A 19331-nucleotide genomic window follows, 5' to 3' on the forward strand; every position below is an offset into this window, starting at 1 on the left:
AGGAGGCCCAGAGGGAGGGGCCTGCTGTTGATCCTTTAGTGACTTGATCTCTTCGACTGCTCTGGAAATTACGTGTTCGACCATTTCTTTCTTTGTATAGGTGGTTCTATATGGATCAAGGAAAGAAGCGATATCGAGCAGGTCATCTATGTCTGGATCTGAGTATTTCTCGTTCAAGTATGCTAGAATGTTTCTCTTCACATCCTTGGTTAGTTCAGTATTGTTGTCTTCCTCAGCAAGAATGGTGATGTTGACTAGATGAAGTAGCGGCTTTACGTAGGACACACTGACATACCGCTCTCCAGACAAGGCATCTGTGAAGTCCTGAAGTGGGCTCAACACCTGACAGACAGAGAGAGGATTGTTATTTCCATAACAAAAGAAATATAGGCATGCTGTACCAGGTGTACCTCATTTGAAAGCTTATATTCTCCACAATCCAGTTGCTAAAATCATGTTACAGACAGAGCAGTCATGTAAGCACATCATTTTTGAATCTCCAGCCCCACACCACAGTTTTTATTTACACTTTAATAGTCCCCATAGGGGACTATTTATAGCAATCCTTTGATTGGGAATACTATTCAGTGTTATGCATAGGGCATAGCATTGATCAGTGTTATCGGTCATCTTCTGCTCAATCTCAGACCAGAGCAGAAGACCCGTTGAAGGTGGCGGAGGCAGGTGAGGGGACCTCCGTGCGCCGTTCTGGATGATCGGATCCCAGCGATCTGTATTGATCACGGCATCTGAGGAGTTAATGGCAGACATCCGCGCAATTGCGGATGTCGACCATTACCGGCGGGTCCCTGGCTGCGATCAGCAGCCAGGACCAACCGCGCATGACCCGAGCATCTCTCCGATTCTCACGGTCATGTACAGGATGTAAATGTCCGTCCTGGTGTGCTAAGTACCGCCGCACCAGGATGTACATGTACATCCTTGGTCGTTAAGGGGTTAATACCAAGTGCACACATTTTTGGCAAATTTAAGACTTTTTTTTTTTTTAAGGCTTTGAATTTAGAAAATTCTTTTTAAGACCCCGCGGAAACCCTGACACACCTTGACAGCCTCCAGGACATCCATATCTTGCCAACTGAGGACCAAATGCCTTGATTTTTAAATTTTTTTTGTCAGCTTTCAGAACCTGACTAATTTCTCTCTCCTGCTCAAGTATTCTTTGTATCATCATCTGACATGATCCCCACCTGGTGGGTGTCTCACTTGTGAGCATGTGCTTTGGAAGACCCAGTATATCTTGAGCCATGGCCAGATCCCTCCTATGAAAAGGATGCCACAATTTATTATTTTTAATTTTTTTTGCAGACTCCAACTGCACGTTCTATGCGGTCATCTTTCAGACCTCTCTGTAAAAATGACGAGAAACAATGTTAGTTTGCTAATGTTAAATTAGCACACACAAACATGTGATTCCAATAAACCCACACATGGTAAGTTGAAAATAAATCTCACATCATTACAAGTCACCGGACCACGGTCTACCACGGTTTTAGGTCCGGTGAGAAAACCGCATACGGGGCAAAAAGGAGCCGACTGGAGTCAGCGTTTCACTCCAGCTGGCTCATTGAAATACATTACATACGGGCCGCATACTGTAGGGATACGGGAGCGCCCGGTTTTAGCTTCCCCCTGCCATATGCGGTCCCTTGTTGCCTTAGGCTGAGTTCACACCACGTTATTGCAATACTGTTCCGATATAAGTTTTCAATTTGAAAAATGTATGGAACGTATTGAAGACCGTATGCATTGACTCTCCATTGCAAACCATATGCCAGGTGGTGTCAGTTTTGCATCCTGTAAGGTTTTGTCAGTTTTTTTTTCCTTTACCCAAAACCGTAGCCTACCACTGTTTTTGGTCTGGGTGAAAAACCTTATTAAACCGTATACTTTAAAAAAAAAAAAAATTTAACATAGGAGTCAATGGGAACCATACCGAACCGTATGTGCCTACAGTTCCATCCGGTTTTCACCATACGGTTTTTGACTTTGCACAGTTTTTTTTTCTTGGAATTTCAATCAAACAAGTGAAACTTTATTCATAATTGAATGAAAAGTTAAAAAGGTATACATTTTTTTTCTTAAAAAAACTGATGCAACCAGACATAATTTTTCAAACCGTATATGGATTAAAATTTGTAAACACGTTTTGATACAGTTTAGTCCGGTTTTGAGGAATCCGTTTTTTTAAATCAAGAACCTGATACGGGAACTGTATTGCAAAAACATTGTGTAAACCCAGCCCATGGTGTGAGAACAGTTAAATTTTTCATATAATCTCCACATTTTGTTTATCGATTCATATCGGAGTTAAATTTGACAAACTTTTTTGTGGTTTGAGTTCTTTGTCATGTATTGTCATTATCTTTCATCTACATTACTATCCTGTCTTTTGAGCTGAAGGGGTCGAATATTTCTGCAACTGTAATAACTACTTACCAATGGCTAGGTGAAGCCTGTGACCAAAGCACTGGAGTCTTGTCCAATTATTAAGCTGGATAGCCTTAATGATGTTGGCTCCACTGTCAGTTGTGATGGCCACTAGTCTCTGCTCCAAAATCAGGAACCAAGTGTCTCTTTCAAGTCTGCTGCCAGTAACTCGCCAGACGACTATGCAACACCCAGTCGTCACTTATAAAATGAACAGTCAGGCTTAGGTATGGCTCCATGCTGCAACTAGACCATAAATCAGTTGTTGAAGTGGGGAATGGTAGCCACCTCTGCTTCTAGCTTTGCTCTGTGCTTTGGGTACAAGGCGGTACAAAACGCTGGATTCCAGATATGTTTTACTCTCCCTGAACCCATCTTTCTCAACAGTACTAAGCGGTACCATGTCTTTGGCTAATTGGACAGTTGATAGCGTTTGTAATCTCGTTCCACCATTTGCTTTTCTTGTCGTAAGCTGTCCCCCCCCCAAGCAAACGCCTCTCTGACTGACATCTGACTGGCCTTTGTCTAGCAGTTCCAGCGCTGCCTGCAGACGTGGAGGACAAAGATTGTATATTCATGCATTCTTGATACTCCAGGACACGATGACAGCTAAGGTGGTGGAGCAAATTGCTTGTGTTTCCTCCTGTGGCTACTACTTTAGCCCGACAACATTTGCATAATATTACAGTTTGATCGATGGTGGATTTTTTAAAGCCAAATACCTCCATACAACAGACATGGCTCCTCGTTTTGGTACCAGTTCTTTTTGTTTAATTTTCTGCCCGTTCTGAAACTTCAGTTTCACTACTTTCGTCGGGTTTGTTCACCGCTCAGGCTGCCGCGCTCTCACTCACACATGGTGCTTGTTTGGTGCAACCTCAAAACCAGGCCCCTCTCAAACAATGTCCTGTGCCGTGAAGTTCCACCGCTCTGCTTTCTCTACGTTTTGTATACACTCACCGGTATTGCAGTATATGAAAAATTCCTATAATTAAAAAGACTAAAAGAACACACCAGTATTCGGTTTGAACGGTATACTGCCCAGCACTAGGTTACATAGTTCATAAGGTTAAAATAATGATAAGTCTTTTAGTTTTGAAGTACATCATATGGTAAAATATTTGGGGGGGGGGGTAAAAAATAAAAAAAATCACCAGACATGTCAACAATGGGGTTAAAATGTTGAATTGCTGTATGTTTACTTTACCTTACATGTGAGGTTTTTAGTGACCTTTTCAAGAAATTTTTTGTAGTGTTTTTGAGTTCCTGTAAGAAAAAAAATCAGCCTGTTTTATATATTTGATTCTCTTACGATTTTTACAGAGCTTACTGTTGCTGACCGTCGCCAGAAGCGTGAGATCCGTCAACTAGAGCAGGAGCTGCATCGCTGGCAAGTGCTAGTGGACAGTATAACGGGTCAGCATTTTATAGAATTTTCATCAGCCCTGTCTTATTTAATAAATATAGAGTTTTTTTTTTTTATATATATATTTTCATATAGTGAAATGAAAGTTGACTTATAGTTTAGAATATTCTCAAGGTTTCATAAATGTTCTGCACACTTTGTGAACAATCTATAGCATTTATTCATAAGGCTAGGGCACCAGTTACCTGGTATTAATAACTAAGATAAACGTCTGGCAAATCAGTTTGTGAATAAAATGATGGAAGCATTCTGATAAAAAGGAAGGATTTATACTTCTCCTTTCTGTAGGATCTACTTCTGGATTTGGTAAAAAAAAAAATGCTCTGCGAACCTCCTCCCCTTCTGATGACACTTTTTTTTATTTTTTATTTTTTTTGTACATTGAAATATGAAAGCTGTAGAGTGTGTTCTCATTCGAATATTCAAATAATTTTTGCATAATTGTTTTGTCACTTTATTTTTTATTTTAGTAATTTTTTTTTATTTTTTTTTGTGATATTGGGGGAAATGTTTTTTTTAATTATACATATTGTGCCCCCATAAGGTCATATAACCGCTTTTGGGAGCATTTTTCACACATTAATGTTTAAGTGCCAGAGCCTGACACTCCTCCTTGATTACCTTAACCTCCAAGCCTCTTCTTGATTTGACATACAGAACTCTCAAGGTCAGTCAATAAGAGACTGGAAGGTAGGGGCGTGCAAGGCTATGGCACTTGTGCCGCTTGGCCCTACCTTTTGACACTTGGTTGATAAATTAAAAGGCAGTTTTATAAGTTTGGCAACTGCCATCAACTCAAGGAAAATTTCCCTTTTAACATGATTTTTTAATTGGGACCATGGTATTATTAGAGCTTGTTTGGTTTACAGTGGATACCCAGCCTGGATTACCTCTGATATATTGTGGGTTTATACTAATTGTATTGTTCGGCACTGATTTACCTCAGTCTTGTAATCATCTTCTTCATAAAATCATTTCTAGTATTATAAGTCCTTTCATACCAGATCTCCTTCTTAATGAAGAAACTTCCTCATCAATAAAAATAAATGTCAATAGTAATTGAATAGTAAATTTACATATCTGTGTTATTCATTCTATGTGTCTATTGTGCTTTTTGTTCTGCGTAGGTATGAGCTCTCCAGATTTTGATACGCAGACATTGGCGGTTTTACGCGGGCGCATGGTGCGATATCTTATGAGGTCCCGAGAGGTAAACTAGTAAATTGATGCCGAAATATTACTTGTTTTGTGTGTTTGTTTTCCCTTTCATAGTAGCATAATTTTTCTTTTCTTTTTTTTTTTTTTTAATGTCCTTGCCAGATTACTCTAGGTAGAGCAACAAAGGACAACCAGATTGATGTGGACCTATCACTAGAAGGTCCAGCATGGAAAATTTCTCGCAAACAAGGTACTATATGGTCTGTTAGCATTACTAGATTTTTATTAATGTTTTTATGTTGACGTTTCTAGGCACCACTTTCTGGTACCATCTTGACACACAGGAAATGCCTGTCACTGCTGTGATATGTGATTGAGCAGGCATTTCCTGTGTGTTGACACAAGACCAGGAAGTGGAGATCAGTGGGGACCTGGTAAACATCAGAACAGCTATTCTGTCCCCTTTTTTGCCTCCAGACAGCCTCTTTTAAAAAACAAACAAACTTGCAACAGAAAGCTATAATGCTGGGACTTTGGAAAAAATAAAAAGCTGTACTTGCTGACCCCTGGTCCCCCTCCAGTCCCTTGCTGCTCCTCTCTTCTGCCTTCTTCCGAGATGAGATGTCTGTGCAGGACCTGACTGCTCAGCCAATCACTTGCCAGGATGGAACACCGCTGCAGCCAGTGATTGAGCGGAAACGTCCTGCTCTGACATCTCATCTTGAAAGCAGGCAAAACATACTAGCATCGGGTACTGTAGGGAGCTGACCAGAAACACTGGAATACCCTATTAAAGGAAAACTGTCAGCTTGCTCCCCCCGCACTAACCAGCGGTACTGGCTGATGCGGGGGACGCTGTTCAGTTTGATGCCTACTGTGCCCGGATACGCCTGGACGATATCTTTGTTTTTCCGTATATGCTAATTAAGTGCTAACTGGCACTCTGACGTCAGCAGCCTCCGGCCCGCAGTTCCGCCCAGCTCATCAATATTCCTCCCTCCGCCTCTCCCTCTTCTCCCCGCTCTGTAATGAAGGAGAGGCGGAGGTAGAGAAGGAATACTGATGAGTCGGGCAGTGCTGCGGGTGGTGGTCGCTGACGTCAGAGTGTCCGTACCACGCCTGTGCCAGTTAGCCCTTAATTAGCATATATGGAAAACAAAGATATCGTCCGGGCGGATCCGGGCACAGTAGGCATCAAACTGAACAGCGTCCCCCGCATCAGCCAGTACCGCTGGTTAGTGCGGGGGGAGCAAGCTGACAGTTTTCCTTTTAAAGGGGTACTCCGGCCCTAATACATCTTATCCCCTACTTGCATTGAGTCGTCACGCTGCACACTCTGAGCCTCCAGTCCTGCAGAGAGCTCGCAAAGGTGGGTTCTGAATGACAGATTGCGGGGGTCCCCAGTGGTGGGACCCCCGCTATCAGACCTCTTATCCCCTATAAGATGTATTAGGGCTGGAGTACCTCTTTAATGATGAGCTGTGTGACCCATGACTGCAATGAGGTTATTGTATAGAGCTTTCAGGCCTGCTCCTGATCTGTGAAGCGCACTCAGAAACTCGGCGCGCTTCGTAACTGCAGGGTCCCGGTTGCCAATCGGCCTGATGTCAGGTATAAACCCTTTAGACACTGCAATCAAAGTTGATCGCGGCGTCTAAAACGGGAGAATACACTGCCAGTTAGCTCAGCGGAGCTGTTCAGGACCGCCACGATGAAATCGCGACGTCCCGAACAGCTGAGAGGACAGCAGGAGGTGTCTTACCTTCTTCCCGGCTCTCTGATCTGCATTTTACTCCAAGCCTGAAATCCAGGCTTGAGCAATCAAGCGCAGAAAACACTGATCAATGCATTCCTATGGCAATGCATTGAACAGTGCCTTCAATCAGTATATGCAATGTTATAGCCCATTATATGGATTTTTAGGTGCAAAATTGAAAGGGTTATGATTTTTTAAATGTAAGGAGGAAAAAACAAAAGTGCAAAAACTGAAAAACGATTGGTCCTTAAGGGTTAAAAGGTACTCACTGGAAAAACTTTTTATTTATTTATTTTTTCAATCAACTGGTGCCAGAAAGTTAAACAGATTTGTAAATTCTATAAAAAAAATCTTAATCCATCCAGTACTTATCGGCTGATGTATGCTCCACAGGAAGTTATTTTCTTTTGGAATTTCTTTTCTGTCTGACCACAGTGCTCTCTGCTGACACCTCTGTCCATGTCAGTAACTGTCCATGAATCTGTTTTGCTTTTTCTGTACTTAAGGTGTTATAAAGCTGAAGAACAATGGGGACTTTTTCATTGCAAATGAGGGAAGAAGAGCTCTTTATATCGATGGTCGTCCTGTTTTGCCAGGGAGCAAGTGGAAGCTAAGTCACAACTCTGTGGTGGAGGTAAATAGCCATTTTGTATTTGCCCTAGTTATTGCCTAGTGCTGAACTCTGCAGTGTTCAGTGACCCCATAGAGAACGAATTGACCGCTGGGCGTACATAACTGGTGTGCTCTGTTCATTCTGGACAGCATTTTGTTCCTGTTTTCGGGATTTGTGGGAGTCTTAGTGGTCAAACCCTCATTATTCCGCTTGTTATCCCCAAATGGGAATTGTGCCTTAAGTGTAAAAACTGTTATATAGATACATATCTAGATATATATATATATATATATATATATATATATATATATATATATATATATATATATATATATATATATATATATATAATATAAATATAAATAAAATGTGGTGATGCCTACGGACTAGAAGAAAGCAAAATTGCGGTAAGTAAAATGTAAACTATATATATAGTTTAAACTTACAGCCCACCTAGAATAATTATACAATTAAACAATAGACCCCTCTAGCTAAGGGCATAAAAGGGTCTCCAATTCCAAATCACACTGTGTAATAATATAGACCATTCATGCAAAAAAAGTTTTATTGGGAGGGTAAATGTGCTGCCTTCGGACTAGAAGAAAGCAAAATTACGGTAAGTAAAATTTAAACTTCTCCGTCCAAACGGCAGCACCACAGGCAGTTACCAACTAAACAAAGGGGGGATTAAACTGGATCTACTGCAGACACTACTTCTGTACTGAAGGCTTGGTTACCGGTCTGTGTTTCGAGCATGTAGTGCTTCACAAAAGTGGAGGATGAAGGCCAAGAGGCTGCATTACAGATGTCCAAGATGTTCGCTTGTTGTCACTCTGCCCAAGACGTAGATGTTGCTCTGGTAGAATGCTCCTTCACCGGTTGCAGTGGTTCTTTACCATCTAGCACGTAAGCCTCAGAAATTGCTAACTTGATCCAGCGTGCTAGAGTATCTCTAGAAGCTTTAAACCCCTTCCTTGGGCCGGAAACAAATTCTCGTCTCGTAAAAATTCTTGAAATATTGCAAGATAACAGGTCCTCTTTTTACATCCAGAGTTTGGAAACAAATGTCTTCTTCAGAAACTGGATTAGAGAAGAATTCTGGAAGTACGGATTTCCTTTTCATATTGCTTGTAGAGGCCACCTTAGGCAGAAATTATGGTACTGTTCTGATACGGACCCCGTCAAAAAGGATTTTTAAATAAGTTCATGGGAAGACAAAGCTTGGAGCTCTCCTAATCTCTTCGCATAGGTCACTGCTAAGAGAAATAATACTTTACAGGATAGCAATTTAAGGTCCATGTCTTCAAGCGGCTCGAACGGAGGTAAGGTAAGTTTATTCAGAACTAAGCATAAATCCCAGACTGGGATAGAGTTCCCTTCGATCAGCACAAGTATTTGTTGTTGATAATCTTTTTGACCGAACCTCTGGTCTGTTTCTTCAGTGCCTTAAAGAACCTGGTGATGAGAGGATCATGACCAAACTGGCCATCCGACATAGCATTGATTGCAGTCATGTGAACTTTTAAAGTATTCGCCTTGAGGCCTAACTGAAACCCTTCTTGCAAGACTTGGAGAATAGGAGATCTATAGCCTCTTCCGCTGGAGCCAAGAGGAAACTTTTTTTTCCATAGTTTACCATACAATCGGTAAGTAGATTCTTTTCTGGAGGATAGAAGCGTAGATATGACCTCTTCAGACAGACCCTTTTGTTTTAATCTTTCCCCCTCAGTAACCACGCCATAAGATGAAGCTTGTGGATTTGAGAATAAAATCCTTTCTGAAGGAGAAGATCCGGAGATAGAGGGAGCTTCCAATATACGTTGTTCAAAAGATGATACTGCCGGAAACCAGGCACTATGGGGCCAGAAGGGTGCTATCAGAATGGCTTTCAGATGTTCTGCTCTCAATTTGGACAGGACTTGTGGAATTGGGGCTACTGGAGGAAACGGGTACAAAATCTATTTCCAACTCATGGTGAAGGCACCCAATACTTGAGGATGGTCCGCTCTTCTCAAGGAGCAAAACTTGCTGAGCTTCCTGGTCTCTTTTGATGCCATAAGATCCCACATTGGGCACCCCCATCTGTCCGTGATCTCTTTGAAAATCTTGGGGTTCAATCCCCACTCGGTTGGCAACAAAGTTTCTCTGCTGAGGAGATCTGTTGACTCATTGTTGATGCCTTTTATGTGCACTGCCGCAATACTGTAAAGAACCGACTCGGCCCAGGACATAATCTGGCGGCAGATAAGTTGAAGTGACGGACTGCGTGTACCCCCTTGTTTGTTTATATAATATGTGGAGGTTGCATTGTCTGTTTGGATGAGAACAGACTTCTGAAGCAGGAATGGTTCGAAGTGGTGTAATGCCAATGTGGGCTCCCCAGCTGCTGCATGAGGCATCCGTGGTTATCACTACTTGTTTGTGGAACTGAAAATCCTTCCCCACTTGAAGCTTTTCTGACCTTGTCCACCAAAGCAGATTTTTTTCGGGTTTACATAGACAGTGTCCTGGAGGTTGATAGAGCTTCTGGATGCTTGTATGAAGAACACAGAATATCTCTCTGCAAATCCCTGATGTGAGCCTTTGCCCAAGGGACCACCTCGATTGTGGCTGTCAGGAGACCCAATACACTCATCGCTGCTCTGAATCTGCAAATCTTCTGAATAATTTGCAATACTTTGTGCTGAAGCAGAAAAACTTTCATGGCTGTTGAATCCCTGAGAAGACCCAGAAATTAAATTCATGTAGTAGGATCTAATTGATTTCTGAAAATTCACCACAAACCCTACTTCCTGGAGGAGATTCAGTGCGATCTGGAGATGAGCTTCAGAATTTCGTGAGTCTGCGCAATGAACAGCCAGTCGTTCAGATACTGTATAATTTTCAGACATTGCAGCATTAGTGCTGCTACAATGACTATCACTACTTTGGTGAATATTCTTGGTGCTGGAGAAAGGCCGAACTGAAGAGCTTTGAATTGATAATGCAATGTTTGGTGTGAAGTACGGACTGCCACTCTTAGATATTTTCTGGACCGGATATGCATTGGTATGTGAAGGTACGCATCTTGTAAGTCTAGAGTTGCCATGACCTTCGGGCTGTAGAATCTTATATGTACGACAGATCTTAACGTGTCCATCTTGAATTTTTGCTTGCGCAAATGTTGGTTCAGGAACCATAAATCTATTATTGTTTGGGCACTGGAAACAGTCGGGAGTACACCCCAGTGAACTCTTCTTCTGGAGGAACTTTTTCCAAGGCGCCCTTTTGAAGAAAATCCTTTAATAGATTTACAATGCAGAGATCTTGAGAATGATTCAGCAGGAACCTTTTTCTTGGATGGCGAATGAAATCCAGAGTGTAGCCTTCTTTTATGATATTTCGTACCTAAACATCTGATGTGAAATCATCCCAGGCTGAGTAGAAATTCAGTAATCTTGTGCCTACACTTGGAGCAGGCCCGGCGTCAGAACTCAGGTTTCTTGGATTAAGAATCTGGCTGTTTTTTCTTTTCCTTCTCTTGGAAACTCTTAGAGAATCTTCTTCCTGGTCTTTCCTGTGTGCTGCGAGCCCGAAAGGTAGATCTCCCCCTCTGATTCCAAAACCTAGAAGTTCTGGGTTTGAAGGATTGTAGAAGAGAGAGGTTTTTATCCTTTTTCTTCTGCTCCAAAACTTTATCCAGCTGAGAGCCAAAAAGATTACCCGGCTCAAACAGCAAAGAACAAAAGTTGCTCTTCGAAGATGCGTCACCCGGCCAGGGCTTCAACCATATAGCTCTTCTGGTCGAATTAGTCAGAGCCATATTTTTTGCCACAATCTTTATTACTTCTAAAGGAAAGTCTCAAAGGAAATCTGCTGCCATCTTCAACAGGGCAACTTGTTCTTGCAGCTCTTGACGAGATACACCATCTTGCTTTATCCTGTTCCTCCTCCTTGTCATCCTTATTTTTAAGACCTCTTTTTATGCTTTTTATTAACTTATCTGCTGACTCTTTATTCAGGAGATAGAAATCTTCAATAATAGCTTCTGAGTCAGAAGAACCATCAGACAGAGAAGAAGCTGAAGCAGATGAGGAAGATGATGCAGGCAATTCTTCGTGATGGTGGTGATGATGATGTTTCACCTTCTTCTTTACAGGTTCCTCTGCAGGTTGTTTTTTTTTATAATGCTCTTTAAACCAGGTAAAGAATTCTCTAGCTTCCGCGGCTAAATTCTGAGGCTCAGAACAACAATTGCCGCAAATATTAGACGTGGCATCACTTCTGAGAGGCTGAAGACAGCTGATGCATAACTTGGGAGACGGCTTAACGGATGTAGATTGCATCCTTTCCAGACAGATGTAACAGTATAATTCCCATGTTGATCATCAGGTAGTGGAAGGTCACAAGAGGAACATAAACGATTCCTGCTTTTGTGATTTCTCTTTCCAGAACTTCCATGGCTCGACATCTAGGAAAAAGAAACAATGGCCCTCATTTACTTAGAAATCGGGTTGTAAGTCTATCTTGCTTTCTTACCCGACTGCTTTTTTCCCCTGGTATTTATTATTATGTCGCATCCTGTTTGTCGCACGTGGGTTTTGTAGGTTTTGGTTTCCAACTCCTCTGAGTTGTCGGGAAAAAATCCACAACAATTCAACAAATTCGGGTTGGAAACCTTTATAAAATACGTGGGAAAGCTCAGAAATGTCGGGTTATGCCCCTTTTTCGGGTTTGGGAGAATCCACATCGGGTCCGTCGGTAAAAAATGTTGCATCTTGTCGCAGACTGGCGCACGATGTCTGCGACATGTCGCAGACAAAGATGCGCCAAAAAAACCTGACAAAACAAGTCGGGTTTAGAATAGTAAATGAGGGCCAATCTGTTAGAACCTGTATACACTACTGTAGAGTAGAGCAGCAAAGATTAAAAGATTAAATTTGATAACCTGATTCGTTGTCTACAAATCCCGTTATTGAATAATCGCCCGATTCGTTGTCCGCTGTCAGGAGGCTGCTGCAGGCAGACGGGCGGTCGGGCATGAGTCCCGCAAATCCCGCAGCAGCCTCAGTGACAGTCTCAGGCTGAGACTCTCAGCTCTACCCTCCGATCAGTGTTACCAGTTAGGAGACTGCTGCTCCTCCTGACTGTCTCCTCCCCTGCCACCATTTTACCTGTATTTCCCCCACTCAGCCCATGAGGATCAGTGACCCTCCATTTTCTGCCCCCGTACGGTAGGTTGAGGTTCCAATTCAGCACACACTCACTGTGCTGCGGCCCTGGCAGCCTGTGATCCTCCCAGGGCCTCCATCCGTGTGTGTCTGCAGTCTGCTCTGCACTGCTATACACATGGGGGGTATGTGCAGAGCAGACTGCAGACAGAGCATTGCACCCTAGTGTCTTCTACAGACCTTAGGGTGCAATGCTCTGCACATACCCCCCATGTGTATAGCAGTGTGTACATTCCTATACAGGTAGGGGGTATGTGCAGAGCATTGCACCCTTGTGTCTGTAGTACAGTGTGCAGTGCACACCGCTTTACCCATGGGTGTTATGTGCAGAGAATTGCATCCTTGTGTCTGTAGTACAGACACTAGGATGCAATGCTCTGCAAATACCCCCATGTGTATAGCAGTGTGTGTGTGTACTACATACACACTGCTAAACAAATGGTAGTATGTGCAGAGCATTGCATCCTAGTGTTTGTACTACAGACACAAGGGTGCAATTCTCTGCACATAACCCCCATGGGTAAAGCAGTGTGCACTGCACGTATTACAGACACAAGGGTGCAATGCTCTGCATATACTGCTATACACATAGGGGTGTACATTTAACATTTTATTTTAATAGTTCATACAGTTACCCATGCAGCAGTATCAAATTTACACTGTACACGATCATAAATAATGATCGTGTACAAAAAATAAATTGCTGTTTAGTCACATGCTAGAAACTTTTAATATGGCCATTGTGCATAATTTTTCAAGTAGATCAGCTGAACCCCATTTTTGGAATTCTGAAATTTTTTCAGATGAATCGATAAAATAATCGACAACTAATCGATTATTAAAATAAACGTTAGCTGCAGCCCTACTGCACAGGCTTGCTTAAGGACAGTCGTCCCCCTCTCAGAACTGGAACAAAATGAAAATCTGCCCCCTCCATCACCGTCTGCGGCGGAAAAACGGCCAGCGACACAATCTGCGCATGCGCCAGCCAACCGGAAATCGTAAATGTCGAACTTCTGGTTTGTCCGTCACAAGTCGCAGAGAGGAACGCGCGCCAAAGCGCAGCGCACAGATCGGAGCTACATAACGCAGCAGCATGACAGCAGGGAGGAGAGCGGACGCCATCCACGACCAGGACAACGCACTGAAGGGGAAGCTGGTATACTTACTGTACCAGTGGCCTGCCAGGACAACGCACTGGACAAAAGGGGGGCGATACAGGTACAGACATTACCAATCCTGCACTTGGTGGGGCGAACCCACAATGCTCTATCCCCTGGTCTAGCCCGGAATCCCACCAACAGTCTTGATGCGAACTGACTATGCAAGGCCAATCCATATCCAGGTGAGCAGTAGGTGAAGACAGACACCTACAGGAGAATAGGTGTAAAGAAAAAGTGTGATTTGGTATTGGAGACCCTTTTATGCCCTTTTATTGGCTGGGGGGGGGGGGGTCTAATGTTTAATTGTATAATTATTGTAGGAAGGCAGTCCTATTGGGGAATGTGAGGGACTAGAATATTTCTGTGGTGCTGCCGTTAGGACGTAGAAGAAATATATATAATATAATATATATATATATATATATATTATATATATATATATATATAGCTAAAATGTTATAATTTTTATATATATATATATATATATATATATATATATATATATATATATATATATATATTCTATATAGATAAATGTTGAAAAGGAATCAACAAAAAAGCCATTCTAAGAGACATAACTATTTTTTTTTTCCCTCCCATCAACACAGCCATATGAGAGCTTGGTTTTGTTCATGCTCATTGTACCAGAAGTTCCATATCTGTGCTTGTGAAAGGGATTATGACTGTTCCGGGTTTTAGTTTTTGTCTCTTGATACAGGGAGCGACTAACTTTCCATGATTTCTATCTCCTCTTCTTTCCCATAGATATCCGGCCTCCGCTTTGTGTTCCTTATCAATCAGGATCTCATAGCTCTCATAAAAGCTGAAGCTGCCAAGATGATTCCATCTTGAGGAAAGCCGAGGTTGAACTGCAGTTGAGCCCATTCAGAAGTTTGTACATAGCTTATGTCTCCTGTTTTTCTGTGCTTCAAAACACAAATCCTTTTGCAGGAGATCCTGGACTACAGTCTGACAGCTAATGGGTAGCCGGAGACAGGCTGTTACCGAGGACAAGAAGAGGCCCCATCCTGTATTCAGATTTAAGGATGTTGTTTGTTATATAGTGTAGGGGATTTTCTGTTAATATTTTTGGATGTTTTTGTAATAAGTTTTTTTTTTTTTCTTAATGGAGTTGCACTCAGATTAAATGATATGTGCTTTGTAAGGAAAAGTGTGTTTTTACTGTATATTGGAAAAGACAAATAACCAACAAGAAACATTTATTTATCAAAAATTGCCTTAAAATATTTTCATGGAAAATTCCTAGGCAATAATAAAACAGAAAAAAAAAAGATATCAATGTCATGCAGTACATGTTAAAATATTATACAGTGTGTTTTCATACAGGTGAGTAACTGCACCCTAACACCATAATTTTAGTTAGTGGTAGTACCTAACATAACTGTAGGCTGTATTTTCACAAGCAACATCCAAACAGGAACACAGAAAGACCTGACATCAGCTGTTTTATAGGTAAATCCCGCTTTTATTCCTTCTTCGTAAAAACCCAAGACTCTCCCCTTAAATACATAAATGTTATTTAAATAAGACTTATACCCTTTATAAAAACGTGTACAGTAATATTATCATGGTTACAGGAGCTGATTACTAATATATCTAAAATCACAAAATAGCGAAAATGCACATTTTTAATCTTTTAAAAGATTCTAAGATCACTTGCTTGTCTTGAGAATCAGAGAAGTCTCCTGTAACAACCTAGCATTGTAATCGCCACCACCCGTTATCACATTCAGTCAGAACCGTCGAATAAACCGCGTGTCTGTTAGAGTACCTGTCACCAAAGAAAAATGTTTAATATAGTGTACCTTGTGTAATTAGCAGACACTTTCCAATTCACTTGCTTTTAAAATGACCAACATAAATATGTTTAAAACATAATAGAAAAAACGGCCACTAGGTTGCTCTGTTCTGTTCCCTGCCACAATTAATACAGTGAGTTTGGTCTCTTCCCAGCCTGGCAGGAGACCAAACTCAGGAAGTGTTTCTCTGCAATGAGTGATTGACAGCTGCACAGAACCTCACTGAAAGATGCATAGAGCTTGAGGTCTTCTATTCATCACAGCACTGCAACTATGTGAGGGAAGAAGTGGTCCCCCAACAGGCTTCAGTGATGTCTTGCCTGCTGGGAAACGCCCATTTTCTCCTGCTGGGAGTCAGTTTAGAAAAGCTTATTTGGTGACAAGTACTTTTTAACTTTCACTGAGCTTATAATAAAAGAACAAGTGGATGCTGATATATTGGTGAGTGCCGCTGTACTTTCCATGTTTTTATTTGGATGTTGCTTCTTTGAACTCTGGTCACATTGAAACATCTGAACACCATACTGTATTTAACCAGACTATTGTTATGCTGAAGTGACTCACATTTACCCGCTGCATGGATGTTGGTGGGTTGTACCGACTGATTTTTCTCTTTCCTGGTCTTACAAGTATGGACAATTTCTATGTGCTGTCTATTCAATGTTCACACTAGCAACATATCTAGTTCACCTGTAAATTAGGAGTGACAGAGTTTCAAAACACTCAATTTTATATTGTGGATTAATTATAACATTTTTGTCGGTTTACTCTATTAACTTCAGTGGGGGAACTTTAAAGGGGTACTCCAGTGGAATTTTTTTTTTAAATCAACTGGTGCCAAAAAGTTAAACAAATGACTTCTGTTTAAAAATTTTAGTCTTTCCAGTACTTATCAGCAGCTGAATGCTCCACAGGAAGTTGTGTGGTTCTTTCCTGTCTGACCACAGTGCTCTCTGCTGACACCTCTGTCTGTCTGTCTGTCAGGAACTGTCCAGAGCAGGAGAGGTGTGCTATGGGGATTTTCTCCTGCTCTGGACAGTTCATGACATGGACAAAGGTGTCAGCAGAGAGCACAGTGGTCAGACAGAAAAGAACTTTAAAACTTTCTCTGTAGTATACAGCAGCTGATAAGTACTCGAAGGATTCCGATTTTTAAATAGAAATAATTTACAAATCGGTGTAACTTTCTGCCACCAGTTGATTAGAAAAAAAATTGTTTTCCACAGGAGTACCCCTTTTTAAACCTGCAGTGTTGCCGTTAAGCTGTGGATCGGAAGCAGAATTTCCAACTGCAGCTTTTAAAGGAAAACGTTCACTCGGTTTACCCACACTAAATCCAATACACTAGTGCAGGTGAACAGGAGACCGATGCAGGGTCTCTGATGAACATACGTACCTTCAGTCGGGCGCCGCTTCTTTCTCCAGTGAATCACGCATTGGAGGCGGGCCCATCGGGTGAATTTGAATATTCATGAGTGCTGGATATGTGAGCGCTTGTGTCTACTGAGTGCTCACATGACTAGCGTCCATGAATATTCAAATTCACCTGGAAGGCCCCCCTTTAGCGTGCAATTCGACGGAGAAAGAGGCGGACCTTCAGAGGGACCAGACTGAACGTATGTTAGTCAGAGAGGCCAGTGTATTGGGTTTAGTGTGGGTGAACAGGAGACCGATGCAGGGTCTCTGACGAACATACGTACCTTCAGTCGGGCGCCTCTTCTTTCTCCAGTGAATCACGCATTGGAGGCGGGCCCATCGGGTGAATTTGAATATTCATGAGTGCTGGATATGTGAGCGCTTGAGTCTACTGAGTGCTCACATGACTAGCGTCCATGAATATTCAAATTCACCTGGCAGGCCCCCCTTTAGCGTGCAATTCGACGGAGAAAGAAGCGGACCTTCAGAGGGACCAGACTGAACGTACGTAAGTACGTATGTTAGTCAGAGAGGCCAGTGTATTGGGTTTAGTGTGGGTGAACAGGTGACCGTTCAAATTTCATATTCAATTTAAAATTCGCACAGGTTAGTCCAGTAGTTGAGCTGTTCCTACCAGCATATGTAAAAGGGTATTCCAGCCCCTAAAAACTTAAACTTTATTGCTGGCTATTAAAGATGAGCGAACTTAAAGTAAATTTGATTCGTCACGAACTTCTCGGCTCGGCAGTTGATGACTTATCCTGCGTAAATTAGTTCAGCCTTCAGGCGCTACGGTGGGCTGGAAAAGGAGGATACTTTCCTAGGAAAGAGTCTCCTAGGACTGTATCCACCTTTTCCAGCCCATCGGAGCACGTGAAAGCTGAACTAATTTATGCAGGAAAAGTCATCAACTGCCGAGCCGAGAAGTTCGTGACGAATCGAATTTACTGTAAGTTCGCTCATCTCTACTGGCTATGATAGAAAGGTGTCGGAACACACAGGGCATCACAGCTTATTTTGGTCCATGTGGATTCAAAACTTGACTGTGGAGTGAATGGAAAGAGGCCCAGTCTATGGAGGAGATTTATCAAAACCTGTGTAAAGGAAAAGTTGCTGAGTTGCCCATAGCAACCAATCACGTCACTTCTTTCATTTTTTAAAAACCTCTGAGAAATAAGAAGCGATCTGATTGGTTGCTATGGGCAACTGGTCAACCTTTCCTCTGGACAGGTTTTGATAAATCTCCCCCTATATCTTTATATTATATAACATCTATAGACCTTGTGGCCTTTACTAGTACACTTTGACAAGAACTCAACAAGTATTTTTTGAAATATTGTTGTTTAACCTCTTCAGGACCCATGACGTATGCATACGCCATCACACCCTGGGTCTTAAGGACCCATGACGTATGCATACGTCATGTCTTTTCCTGGTCTCCGCCGCTCACCCGGCGGAGATCGGAAGCGGATCCCTGCTGAAATCCTTCAGCAGGGATCCAGGGCAAACGCCGAGGGGGGCCATGTATGCCCCCCATGTCGGCGATCGCCGCAAATCGCAAGGGAAATCGCCCTTGCGATCTGCGGCGATACCGGGCTGATCGGGTCTCTGGGACCCGACCGCCCGGTAATTTCGCATGATCCCGGCTGTCACAGACAGCCAGGACCATGCTAACGTATAGGAGCGAGGTGGCAAGCCGGCCAGCTCCTCCTATTCCCTGCGATCTGTCGGTTAGTTAACCGACCAATCGCAGGAGGGGGGGCGGTTACTTCCTCCCGTCCTGCCTGGCCCCTTGAAGTCCGGAGAGGACGGGAGGAAGACCGGAGGATGCGGCGGGGGACGGGGGAGTGCTGGGGACCGGCCCGGTACTTACCTCGTCCCTGAAGACCCGGATCCCGGCGGGGAAGATGGCGGCGGCGGCGACAGGTGAGTAGATCTTCAGCCGCGGTCGGGCCCTTTACAGCAATGCACGTCGCCGTAAAGCGACATGCATTGCTGTATTGGGACCCTATATACTACAACTCCCAGCATGCCCAGACAGCCCTTGACGTCTGGGCATGCTGGGAGTTGCAGTTTTGCAACATCTGGAGGTCCACAGTTTGGAGACCACTGTGCCCTTCCAGATGTTGCAAAACTACACATTCTCAGCATGCCCCTACTGTCCAGGCATGCTGGGAGTTGTAGTTCTGTAACATCTGGCCCTTCAGATGTTGCAGAACTACAACTCCCAGCATGCCTGGACAGTTTTGGCATACTGGGAGTTGTAGTTTTGCAACATCTGGAAGGGCACAGATTGGGAACCACTGTAGTAGTGGTCTGCA

At 42.8% G+C, this 19331-nt stretch overlaps 1 protein-coding gene across 2 annotated transcripts in view; it reads left to right on the top strand.

The window, feature by feature from the left end:
* Positions 1-14909, top strand: part of MCRS1 (microspherule protein 1) — a 47955-nt gene extending 33046 nt beyond the window's left edge. Inside the window, exons 9-14 of one of the 2 annotated variants that reach the window (XM_056562196.1) lie at positions 3772-3864; positions 5002-5084; positions 5195-5282; positions 7295-7422; positions 14540-14637; positions 14726-14909. In XM_056562196.1, coding sequence (XP_056418171.1) covers positions 3772-3864; positions 5002-5084; positions 5195-5282; positions 7295-7422; positions 14540-14626 — 479 coding nt within the window. In that variant the 3' untranslated portion in view covers positions 14627-14637; positions 14726-14909. Of the gene's footprint in view, positions 1-3771; positions 3865-5001; positions 5085-5194; positions 5283-7294; positions 7423-14539 lie in introns of both variants that reach the window. The other variant, XM_056562195.1, reaches the window with a different exon arrangement.
* The last annotated feature ends 4422 nt before the right edge of the window (positions 14910-19331 follow it).

Source organism: Hyla sarda, chromosome 2 (genome assembly GCF_029499605.1).
Source record: "Hyla sarda isolate aHylSar1 chromosome 2, aHylSar1.hap1, whole genome shotgun sequence".
Classification (NCBI taxonomy): Eukaryota; Metazoa; Chordata; class Amphibia; order Anura; family Hylidae; genus Hyla; species Hyla sarda.